This window comes from Oryzias latipes, chromosome 20, assembly GCF_053564925.1.
Source record: "Oryzias latipes strain Hd-rR chromosome 20, Olatipes_Hd-rR_3.1".
NCBI lineage: Eukaryota > Metazoa > Chordata > Actinopteri > Beloniformes > Adrianichthyidae > Oryzias > Oryzias latipes.
The window spans coordinates 25,564,413-25,577,102 of NC_136256.1; the positions used below are offsets into that span (position 1 = coordinate 25,564,413).

At 41.8% G+C, this 12,690-nt stretch overlaps 1 protein-coding gene across 14 annotated transcripts in view; it reads left to right on the top strand.

Annotated features, from left to right (window-relative positions):
* Nucleotides 1-1,641: 1,641 nt before the first annotated feature.
* smarcd3b (SWI/SNF related BAF chromatin remodeling complex subunit D3b) overlaps nt 1,642-12,690 on the top strand; it is a 33,714-nt gene continuing 22,665 nt past the window's right edge. For 2 of the 14 annotated variants that reach the window (XM_078938422.1, XM_078938429.1), the window contains exon 1: nt 1,692-1,977. In XM_078938422.1, the coding sequence (XP_078794548.1) occupies nt 1,966-1,977 (12 nt within the window). In that variant the 5' untranslated portion in view covers nt 1,692-1,965. Of the gene's footprint in view, nt 1,978-6,841; nt 7,662-8,123; nt 8,233-9,851; nt 10,463-12,690 lie in introns of those variants that run through there. The other 12 variants (XM_078938430.1, XM_078938431.1, XM_023950323.2 and 9 more) reach the window with 10 other exon arrangements.

A 12,690-nucleotide genomic window follows, 5' to 3' on the forward strand; every position in this document is an offset into this window, starting at 1 on the left:
TCCGTTTCTACGCAATCGTCTTCTGAAAGTGTTCCACATTTAGCACTGAAATGTTTCTGAAGGTTATTCAAATTTATCAGATGTTTAGGCAAAAAGAAAATAAGACTTTTTGCTGTTCATGAGAAAGCTGAGTTTGTTTTCTGTGTAGAATATCCAAAAAATCTGGATAAATAACTTTCACAAATACATAAACATGTTAAAAAGAAATAACTCAACATTTTATCTGTATTTATCTATTTTTAACGGTTTCTGTGGAGATATACTGTAAGCTCCAAGTCTTCTTCGTACTTCAGTCTTTAGCATGGTAGAATAGTTTCAAAATAAAATGCTGGTGTGGCACTTCCAGGGAAATTATTTTAGTGAACATTTCAGTAAAAAAAATGTACAAAAATTGTATTCCTGTCTCAATGGTGTTGCCCAATGTAAATTTTAACATATATAAAAACATTTGAGCACCAACGAAGGAACGATAAACGTCAGCATAATTTCAAAATAATAGCTTTCTTTAAATTTCTAGTTAAGCTTTCTAAAAATCTGAAAATTAAACGGAATTTACTAATTGAAAGTGGAAAAAGGCGTTCAATGAGGGGTATTTACATTAAAAAGTGTAAAACCTAGTTTACTAATTTTTTTATTGAATAAACTTAGGTTTTATTGTTGTACACTTTTGTCAAGAGCAAAACAGGATATGTGGACGGCACCTGTCAAAATAAAAGCTTTTATAAATCTTTTTCTACAGGAAATCCTATATTTGTAAGCCATTATTTTAGAAACAATACTGCAGAATAATACATTTTTAGTGCTACAATTCATTCTATTTTCTGTGTCTTAAAGATTCACCTCCTTTTATCAGTTCGTTTTGAGGTTTAAATGATGTTAGTGCTGCCTAAGTTTTTTGTCTTGTGAAGAACATTAAATATCACCGTTATATATAAGAAGCAGAACCAAAAAAGATTGATAAACACGGCATCAGTTTGGTTTCTACATTCACATGACCTCAGTTCCCACCTCAAGAGGTAAGAAATATGTTGACGACAGGAACAGTTCTGTTTTAGGTTTAGTTAATCTTCCTGGTTGATAAAATAGTAATGAATAGCAAGTGTTTATAGTAAAAAATTAAACCAAAAAATTATTTTATTTGCAGAATGTTTTCTACAATTATCCTGAAAGGGTTAAAAGCAAATATGTCTGTCTGTGGGGTTTTAGCAAACACAAACATCCCATATAATCCAGTGCCTGACCAGAAAAAAAATGAACAATGTCAGTTGTTCAAACTGATGGAAGAAATGGGGCATTTCTGTCCAGTGAAGCACTTATTTTGAAGGGCTGTTCATTCCTCCCCTTCAAAGTAAGAGAGGCTGCTCTTTAAAATGGGCAAATGTTGGAATTCGTATTTTTTTAAATAACATTTTTAGGGCATCTCTAGATTTTAAAAGGGCTTTATCACACATAATTGCAATCAGAAACCATTTCCACTAAGGGTTCAGTAGAAAAAGATGTTTTTGACTAAACTGCTGTTTCTGCTTTTCTTTTGGAGCTTTTTTTTCCCTGAATTCTTGCTCATAAATGAGCAGCCTGAAGTCAGTTTTCCTCTCTGATTTTTTTTTTATGTTAATATTAAACAGATGGAAATGTCCGCGCACGCTCGGTGGGGGTAATTTGACGACGCTCCCTTGCGCTGGTGATTTTTCATTACAGCAGAGACCGCGCCTGCGCTCCAGCTCCCTCCCGAACGAGGCTTCACCAATCCCGGCTCTGGCTCCATCCCCGGCTCGGCGTCCCACAGGCCGGCGCTAATAAGTCGCTTAGCTGCCCGGTGATGATGGGGGAGTGATCGCCGCTGCTGCCGTGTGGAAAGGAAGTTCGGGGGAAGCTCCACGCCGCGCAGGACCACGCCACAGACGCAGACATCCACAGTTGCTGTTGTTGAGTCGCCCCCCAAAAAAAACAAAAAAGCGCAGAGTGATGGAGAGAAAGGTAGGGATGCTCGTGCTACCCCTCTGATGCATTAGCTCGCGTGTTTTATTCCACATCTGAGTGTCTGATGTCGTGGATCCACCGTGAGTGGGTCTGTAGATCTGTTCTGTGGGCGCGCTGCCAGCCGGATCAGTGCGTACCAGAGTTTTTCCTGCGTTTTCACGATTACGCGTCTGGGGGGGGGGGGGGGGGGGATTATGCTCCTTTTTCGTGGTTCATATAGAAATGAAATACATTGAATCCAGAAGGGTGAGGGAGTTGGACATCTGAGGGGGGGGGGGCTTCAGCGGCTCAAACACCCCCCCACCCACCCACCCACGGTCCGCAGCCGCAGACACCAGCGCGGCTTGTTAACCTTGACTGGTGTGGGAAGCAGACACTTGAAGGGATGCGCGGTGGATCCATTGAGTGGATCCCTGCCGAGAGTGTGGACTGTACCTTTATTTTGCACCCCCCCCCCCCCCCCCCCACCTCTTCCCATCCCTCACCCCCTCCCCTGCCCAAGCGCACCAAACAATGAGGGAACACCGGGAGCGCGCGCGGCCAGCCAGGGCCCCACAAGTGTTTGACATCCTGCAGGAAAAGTTTCAGTTTCAGCGCTGAAGCTGCCTGCAGTCTGCGCTGCGCTGCGCTGCGCTCAGCAGTAGGTGAGGAATGTGGGCTTCACGTCTGAAACCGCATCTGCTGCTGCTGCTGCTGCTGCTGCTGCTGCTGCTGCTGCTGCTGCTAAATCCCAGGAAAAAAACGGAAAAGAGGGGAAAAAATGCAGCTTGAAGCTCAAAAATAACCAAGAAGTTGTGACAGAAAGGATTCTGTGGCTAACAGGAGGATTATTTACATGCTTTGCGCCAGATTAAATCTCTGTTTGCTCATTTACTTTAAACCAATTTACATATATTCATAATATAAAACCAAAACACTCATATAAACTCATATTTAACTCATAAAACTGTGCAATAAGACAATATTTAGTGATAGTACCTTAAGAAAGTCAGTCATTCTGCTATTGATGACAGAGAACATGATGCTAAATTCTGTTTTTTTGTTCCTTTTTCTGGAGATTTGTTCTTCTCCTTCCCCCAAGAACTATTTTCTTATGGGCTTTTAAAGTAAATTTGACGGTTTGATTTTGATTGTTCATTTTGGGGAGCAGCAATTGGCTGTGAAAATGTAAAAAAAAAAAAAAAAAAGTGTAATGCATATAGAAAAAATAAATGAATCTGAAAGATTTGAAATAAACCAATAAATAAACTGCAGCCAGATTTGAGCTCAGAGGTTCTCCAGGGTTGAAAAGTGGAATTCCCAAAAGGCTTGTTTGATGATTCATTGACATCCAGGTGTTAGTCACCCGCACAGTCAAAACTCTATGAGTGATTGGTTGATTGATTGATTCCACCCCAGCTCTGAGGTCAAAATAGGGCTAAAAAAATGTCTGGGTTACTTTTTAACTCAACAAAAAAGCAAAAAAAAAAAACTTATTGGATTAAAATGGAACCAATATAACAAAAAAATGAGTATTTTTCTAAAATGTATCCCAAAAAAATATATCCCAACATGAATAACCCAAGAATTGAGATAAATAAATAACCCAAATGTTTTAAGAATGCATCAAATCCAGAGTTGATAGATGTATAATCAAGCACTATGAATGAAATGAAGACTTACTTTCTCAAAAAAAAAAATCACTTTTTTGCTTTTGATAATTTATCAAAAAACACTTTCAAACAGTTCAAAGGTCTTTTCTTAATCGGCAGTCAAGACTTCTTCCTATTTCCTGATCTTTATTCCTTTTGATTTAATTTGATCGACAGATTTATTTCAAGCATTACAAAAGTTGAATTCCGGTTATACATTTTTTTTAAAAAAAACTGTAAATATCAAACGCGTTTCCTGTTTTACGTCGATCAAAAAATACAGAAATGACGAACAAATATGATTCATGAGAACGCCATCCTCTGAACAGCACAGACATTTTAGCAGTGATGCATACGGTACATAAACACGTCACATTTATTGATTATCAAATAAAGTCAATTGGAGTTTGATTTGTAGCTTGAAAGGGAAAAACCAAACTTGCAGCCTCTTGTCAAATCTGGAGTCTTTTATGTTTTTTTTAACGTTAAGTTCTGCAGAATTTGATTTTAAAGTTTTCCTGTTGGAGGCTTTAGTTTACAAACAAGATGTTTATCCCTAGTGGCTATAACATAACATAAACCCACATTATCATCCCACCGCCGCCGTGTCTCAGAGTTCGTTTCTGAGCTGAACTGCTGCAGGTCAACATTTTCCATCAATCCTTCTGTGTGTTTGGTTACAGCTTTCATGTTCAGAACAGGGAAATCTGAAATGTTGGATTTTGGGTTGAGCTGGAAGAAAAAATGTGGCCGTTTCTTCTGTTATTGCTGCAGATTTTGAGAACATTTGCGCAGATGTTTAACTGTGATTAGATAGCATTAGCTTCACAGCTTTAATTCTGTTTCTCTTCCTTTTTTTGCGTGTTTTCTTCATTATGTCACATGATGAATATGTGATTCCTGCCTTAGCGATGTGTGCTTTTCTACTTTTTTTATGCTCTGGATCCTTACACTGTTTTTGAGAATTTACTCTAAAGAAAATAGGTTTAAAAGTATCATCAACAAACCCTTGAAAAGCCCCGCTCATAACACCTTTTGATCTAGTAAAGCGTTTTAATTATGATTATGCTGTTCCAGCCAAAATCAGAAAAACCTTTCCTAGGACATAATTTCTGCAGAGAGGCATGAGTTCTGTGGAAATTCGCCTCTGACTTTTGTGGCGGTGAATAAAGAAATGCTCAGAAATGTAATTTTAACCTTAGTTTTCTTTATAAATGTCCTCCATATTCAGGAAAATCCCACAAGACGATGTTAAAAAGCCCCATTTTCATCAGAGTGGGTCTTTAATACTACACTCTCTTTGCTTTAGTGGTCTTCGTTTTATCCATCTATGTAAAATGCTGCAGCTTTAAGCCTGAGTCTGCATCCTCTGCAGTGATGCACAGCACTTCCGACTCATGCAGGACTTTGTGACTCAGCTGCTCGCCGACTCTAAAGAGATGTTCTCCATTCTGATGGCCTGTATGAAATAACGCCCATGTTTGCTGCTTTTGGGATGTTGCATAACTGCTATGTTTGCAGAAAACGCCACCCTGCAGGTTGCATCTCTTTAGCTTTAACATTTGCTCTGAACAGGATTGTTTTGGTCCTTGTTGGTGCAAAAACTGCAGTCTTGTCCATCCGAGCTGCCGGCTCGGAGATTCTCCTCAGTGTAGAGAAAGAGGAACAATCCCATTAGTGTGCAATGTGCCATCACAGCTCGAAGGTCTGATGGAGGATCAGGGGATCAAGTCCTTCTCCAGTCTGCCGAGCGCTTAGCCTCCTTTAGGAAAAGCCTGGACCAGGTTCAGTCTTTATCTCCAGAGTTTGTGCAGCTGCTTTCGGAGCAGAATGATCAGAGAAGCTTTGTTTCCTCAACAGTCAGTCACCCCCGGCTTTGTGTTTGCGGTTATTTTCAGGGGTAAATGCACAATGGAGCGCTTCCTTTCCCGCCTGGAGAGGAATGCGTTGACTCAAAGGCCGTTTGTTGCAACAGAAACAAACAAGCTTGCACTTATTTATTTATTTTATTCCAGCTGAAACAATCAGCTCATGGTTAATGAGAGGCTTTAATTGATTGGGTTTCAGTTTTCCATCGTTACCAAATGGCAGGCAAGATATAAAACTGTTTTATATTTCCAGGAATTATTGAAATGATCTTTTAATAATTCAATTGCAGCATCACTTATGAAAATGTTTATGGTTTAATATCTCTTTTTCTGACTAAATCTGAATAATATTTGTCCTTCTCAGTGCTGAAGCTTCCCTGAGTGAGTTTCTGAGCTTGTGGCAGGGGTGAAATTTCTGCTCAAAAGCACAGAAAGTACAAAGAATCGTGAAATAATGTGGTCCTTGTCGTCCAGGACAAGAAAGAAATCAAAAAAGGAAAAATCAAAGAAAGAAATCAAGACACGAAATCAAAAAAAGGAAAAATCAAAGAAAGAAATCAAGACACGAAATCAAAAAAAAAGGAAAATCAAAGAAAGAAATCAAGACACGAAATAAAAAAAAGGAAAAATCAAAGAAAGAAATCAAGACAAGAAATCAAAAAAAAGGAAAAATCAAAGAAAGAAATCAAGACACAAAATTAAAAAAAAGGAAAAATCAAAGAAAGAAATCAAGTCAAGAAATAAAAAAACGGGAAAACCAAAGAAAGAAATCAAGAACAGATTTTAACCAGTGAGAGTGCATTTATTTGTTTATTTTTCTTAAGTTGGAGGGAAATGACAGACGGGTTGGTGGTTTGTCATTAACCACATCAGCTGCAGTTTTTTCCGCACCAACAAACAGATTTTGGTTTGTGTTGTTTCCTTTGAGTCCCACAGCGGATCGCTGATTTCTATAATAAATAATGTTTTTGTTCGTTTCTATTGATCTAAGGCAGATGTGAATGTTTTTATGTTGTTTTGATGACCTAAAAAAAGACAGAGGACCACTGAGCTGCGACTCCGGTCCTGCAGGGTTTAATTCTTTCGGCTGCCTCCACCGACGCCGCCCCGGTTCTGTCGCCTCGGCCTCTCATCCGGCTCAGGCAGAGCGGTGCTGAAAGATCGGGGCTGACTCAGACCTCTCCTCGCTTCTTTTTCCTCCGGTTTCAGCTGCAGCATCGATCCTGAATCGGGTCACCAGCTGCTGCTCCACTTTCCAGCTCGTTAAAGCATGGCTCTCACGCGATTGGTTGCCAGAGTTGGGTGCAGAGCAGATTATCCCGTTGCCATGGCTACAGCAAACAGGAAATGCCTGGGGCAGGTAGAGCCGCAGGCTCGCCCCAGTCTGTCGGTTCTCGCAGGCAGACAGGGAAACTTTTTTTTAAAAATTTTTCTCTGCAGCATCGTCTCCCCATCTGCTCCTCTTTACAGGGGCTGCAAAGGCTCCTGGATAAAAAGGTGCTTTGTCCCAAACAATCCCTGAAATCCAAGGTCGACACCGGACTCCCTCCTGGGTTTAATGCCCAAAATACCTTCTCAACAAAAACATCAATTTTCTCAAACTTTAACCGCCAAGTAGCAGCAGATGCTCTTTTCTTTTCAGCCTCAGTGGGACTCTCCTCCTTTTCTCCGCTGGTTCCTCTTCATTGCTCTTGCCTAACTGTGAGAAATGGCCGCCCAAACGTCCCTCAGCTCCTCCTAATCTCCTCGGCGAAAGTGCTTTGTCGACTCCCTTTGACGGCTATTGAGAACGCCGGCCTTTAACCAGCCTGAGCGCAGTTTTGTCTGCAGCTCTTAAACCCAAGACTTGAGGGGGCCCATGCAGCCCGGGAAAGGGGGAATCCAATTTTTTGGTCCACATTCCCCCCTCGCGCACCCCCATCCCCCCTGCTGTAATCGTGTTGGCGAGGGCAGGTTCTGGCCGGCTGCCGGGGTGAAGGCGTTGCTACGGGAAACAGCAGGTTACTGACGGGATTTTATTCCTCCTGCCGCCTCCCATCAGAGTTCAATGATCAACCGGAGGCTCCATCTGTTTTTACGCTCCTCGTCATCCCGCCTGTGATTCCTCAATGGAGCGCAAGATCTTCAAGGTTCAGTGGAATTAGGGATTCCAGGACTCTGCTGCAGAAGTGGAGCTTTAAGGGTGAAATATTTCAATCTTTCCAACTCTTTTCTGTTTTTAGTCTCAAATTTTGATGCATTTGCTGCAGCCTTAAAAGAGGGAAATCGCAGCACTTTACACTGTTTCTGTTTTTAAAACTACATTTTCCTTCTGTCATTAGAACCTCTTAACATTTTGAACATGATCATTTTTCACCGTGATGCTCAAAACGCAGCCTGATGACATCAGACATATCCTCATCCTGCGATTAGTTTGGGTGTTTACTTTTCCTCCCCTTAAAAGACCCGCTCCAAAGAAAGTTTGAGGCATTTTTTCTGATGACGGAGGACGTATAAACAATTAATTAAGCTCCAAGTTGTATTTCTGAATACTGCTTTAATCAAAATTGTCGTGAGCAGATGGAAAACACCAGCTGTTTCCCTCATCTCTGTTGGCATCTGTCGCAATATTTCTCGCCAGCAGTTAGCTTAGCGGGATATTTTGTGTAAACAGACAGCTCTCGGCAACGGGGTTGCTCCGGTTCAACGTTCCCGCCAACGTCAACTTTTTGATACCTGAGTCGTTTGATGAGGACATTTCCAGACATAATAAGGTTTATGGTGACTTTCCTAATAGATTTAGAACCAAAAATAACATTAAAAGTTAAAATTATTGTATTGGAATCCACTTAAACTGTAACTGAATGCAATTACTCTTGATCTGTAATCTAAATACCAAATATCTGCCTGCTTTCTGTTATTAGCTAGCACCGAAAACAGATATTCAAAGGTTATAAATGTTAATTTTTTATCTTAACTTCTCTCATTTGGAAAAATGTGTCTATTTCACTCAATTTTAAACACAAATATATTTGTTGTACTTGTTTCAACCCATTCAGACAAACAAAGCTGGAATCTATGGTGGTGAGTTAAGCCTGAATTTGGACCCGTGAGCAAAAAACATGTCCAGATGTGGGATAAAACGGTTTTATTTGTTCATATACTTGTCGTGGTTAGATGAGCTTGTCTCTTTAAAAATGGAAAACTATTTTTCGGCCCAAGTTATACTGATTTTTAAATGGAGGAAATGGAACTCCTAGGGTTCAAAAACGTTGTTCCACATCAACTGGCACTGAAATAAACATTTTATTAACCCTCCTTTAAATTCTATGAAATCCCATCAATTATATTTGACATAATTAAATGGCAAAAATAGATGACTGTGTCAGACAAGAATTAAAGAGTATAGATTTTTCTCTTAAAATCTTAAATTTTCCCCCAAAAATGGAATTTTAAAACATTTCTGTACTTGATGGATGATTATTATATTTTAAGTTTAATTTTAGAGCTTAAACACGCCCCCTGAGGTAGTTTGCGCCCCCTCGTGTTCAATAGTGGAACTACTGGTCCCTCTAGCCCCTCCTGTCTGTTTCTCTCAGGGATATATATTACCATTTGGTGAGACTGATTTGCCTCGGTGAGGTAGATGGTGGGGGTTTAGCAGGGGGTACTTCTTGCACGGGTGTCTTTGTTACCAACAGTGTCGCTGGAGAGGCAGCAGACGGACACTTTCTGCAGATCTGCACGAAAAAGCTTTGACCTTGCAGAAAATAAAGACGAGCGTTTGTGGGTCAGTTTAACTGATGTAGGAAATGCAAATGTAATTTGTTTATGGCAAATATAATACAACATCAGATCATTTTTTTTCAATTGAATGAAACACATAAAATTGTACACCGAGGGAACGGAAAAGGACTTTGCAGTCAAGGTTGGGGCTCGGCTGCAGTTTACTCATCTTACCAGCAGGGGTCGCCAGCAGGCAAATAAAAAAAACCGTCAGTGGAGTAAATAATTCATTTTAGAGCTGAAGTTTATCCTGAACTTTCTAGTAAATGCCTTTAAAATAAAATGTTTTTACAAACTGACACAAAAAAAAACACTTTTAGAAATTAATATAATGATTAATAATCGTTTTGTCCACTCAAAGACACTTCAACCCCTTTGCCATTCAGATAACCTCATGAATATTTTACTGCTCCGGTCTGACGGCGGGGGTCTGGTGGTGGTGGTGGTGGTGGGGGGTCCTGCTGCTTCAGATGGGGGGGGGGGTTGAACGTCCCTGCAGTCACCTTGCTGTTGGTTGGCCTGACTGTGGCCCCTGGCCTGACAAGTGGGTGAAAGGTAAAGGCCGATGAAACGCGAGGAGGAAGTGATGGAGGAGCAAACCGGAAGTGGAGGTGCTGTGGACAGGAAGCCCTCACGTTCATCCTCCGAGTGCGGCGCCTTTTATTTCATTTCATTTTTTTGAGAATGAGCTCGTGTGTTGGTGGCCGGGTGGTGAGCTGCAGAGCGGGAACCGGCCCTCCCCAGCTCCCGCTCCACGGCACGCGGCGCTGCATACCCTTATCCACCAATGGAATGCAACAGCTGTGTGGGGGTGCGGCCGCGTGGGCTGGCTGAAACCCCCCTGCCAGACCCCCCCCCTCCGTCCCTCCCTCCACACACCCCACCTCCGAGCTGGCGAGCGACGTGCCGGGGCTCCTGAAAGGCGGCTCGGCTCGGAAGGGGGGGAGGCAGATCCACTCCGCGTTCCGGGAGAGGGAGGGAGGGAGGAGAGAAGGAGTCGGGGACAGGCAGTGCTGAAAAGGAGAGCACAAAGAGAAGGAAAGTGGAGCAGGGGAGGGGAACCGGAGGCTGGCTGAAGGGAGAGACAAAAGAAGGAGAGGGGGAGACGCAGCGGGGTGAGCGGAGGGGACCGAGGAGCAAATGGCTACGGAGGAGACGGCGGGGGGAGCCAGGAAAGCCACCAAGAGCAAACTGTTTGAGTTCCTGGTCCATGGGGTGGTGAGTGGCGCTGTCCGTCATTCCTGCGAGGCGAGCGGGGCTCCGGCATGTGTGAGAGCGCGCGCGAGGGTGCGTGCACGCGGCGGTCTGCGCGCGGGATCGCTGGGTAGAGTGAAGGTTATTTCCAGCTCCCCGGACCTCCGCCTGGCAGGAGGAGGTGGTCTGAGAAGTGGAGCAGCATGGATGGATGGATGGATGAGCTGCAAAAAGGCATCAGCTTTTGGCTAACGGGGCTGAGGGAGGGAGGGAGGGAGGGGGGGTCAGAACGGGGAGGGGGGGGGGGGGTCTGCTTCCAGCTGCCGGTTGGTGGTGGATGAATTTGAACCTGTAAGGTCACGAGACGACCGGATGTAGTATTGTAGACGGAGCCACTCCTGGAAATCATGCAGAACAATCGGCTCATTCATGTGAAGACTGCAGGCGATGTCAAGCGTCGCTCCCGGTTCACCGTTTCCAGGGCCGCGCGCGCACATGGACCGGTTTGTTTTGGTTCGGAGCTGCAGGGTGTGTGTGCGCGTGCGTCTGTGTGAATGATCCACGTTTTTCCACGCAGAGCCTCACATCCACACCACGTTCTGGATTTGATTGATGATTTCAAGCAATCACACCTAGAATCTTAAGCATGAAGACATCCAGCTTAGTATGTCCGATGATAATAAATCAAGAATTGATTTGGGAAATAAAAACTCACAGTTGACATGCAGTAAGAAAATCCTGCTTAACAAGAAACTATTTTGAAATTTTGTTTGAAATAAATGTGAAAAATCTTCGTTAGAGAAGAAATTAGAAGTAAAAAACCTTAATTAAAATATTTTTTTTTAGCAAACAATAGAATTTGTTTAAAAAAATTCCCATCACTATTTGAAAAATTGCCCTCTGATTTTGCTTTGGTTTACTCTTTTCAAATAAGTTTGTGGCTTGAAACTGTGTCAAGGTGAAATCCTCAAAGGTTTTAGCCATTTTTCTACCATTAATATTTATCCCTGCAGAACACAAGAACAATTTTTCTTCTGGGCTGTTACAGTTGTGTGTGTTTTTGTTTTGTTAGTTCATTTTGATCTTCGGCAATTAAATACATCCACAAAAATAGAAGACAAGAAAATACAAATAATTTAATAAAATAAATGAGCTGTGACCAAATTTGACCCCATGGATTCTCCAAGGTTCTTTTAGAAACAACACATTTAGAAACTAGACAATAAATTGACTTTTTTTAGCAGCTAAAAGACAAAAACTCTTTGATTTCACTTATTTGTAAGTTGATAACTCACAATAACAATCTGATATTATTATTACTTATATATATATATTATATTAAGATAATCTTTGTTTATATTGATCGACATTAATCAGTTCTTCTAAACCTATCGTCAAAGCGTTCTTTCTTATAATTATGATTATCAAATCAAAAACGCTTTTTAGCGCTGTCTTTTGTTTACTAGGACATAGTTTCTGCAGGTTTGTGGATGATTACCCATCATCCATCTGTTTACCTGCTGGCTTACAGCTAAAAGACAGATGTAGTCGTCTACAAGTGGATGCATCTAGCTTGTAGCCCACCAAATACAAGCTTCTTCCACAGCATTTTTTCATCTGCTCCTGATTCACAATAATGTGGCTACAGAAATACTCAGAAATGCAGTTTTAAGTTGAATTTATCAGAAAAATCCCACAGGAACATGTTAAAAACACCATTTTCATGGGAGCAGGTCTTTAATTGCAGCACTTTGTCTTTTTAAAGTGTATTTTTCTTTTTTTGTCACTCTTTTCTGAAGATCACGTTTGAAGAGAAAAGGTTTTTTGGTTTTGTTTGGAGAAAATATGAAATTTAATGGTGGAAGAATGGAAAAAAACAATACAAATGATAATAATCTTATCTAATAATAGTAGAACTTTAGTTTTTGTTTTTTTTTCTGCATCAAAAATTCCCATCACTTTAGAATAAAAAAATTAAAAAAAACTCCCAAGTTTTTCTTTGTGCTTTTTGGAAATGGGAAATGCCCCCCTGCCCCCCAAGGAGCTCCTACCTCCCCACTGAAGGAGTTTTGGAGAACTTTCATGACGACGCTCCTCTCCAAGACCCGGCCGCCTGGTCTAAAAGCGTGGGCGCTGCGACGCCGGCGTGGAGGATTTGGATTGAGGCATTGTGCCTCTGACAGGAGCGGTCACGACGCGGGTTCGAGACCCTCTCTGGGGGAACAATGGAGCAGGTGATGGATGAGCCGGAC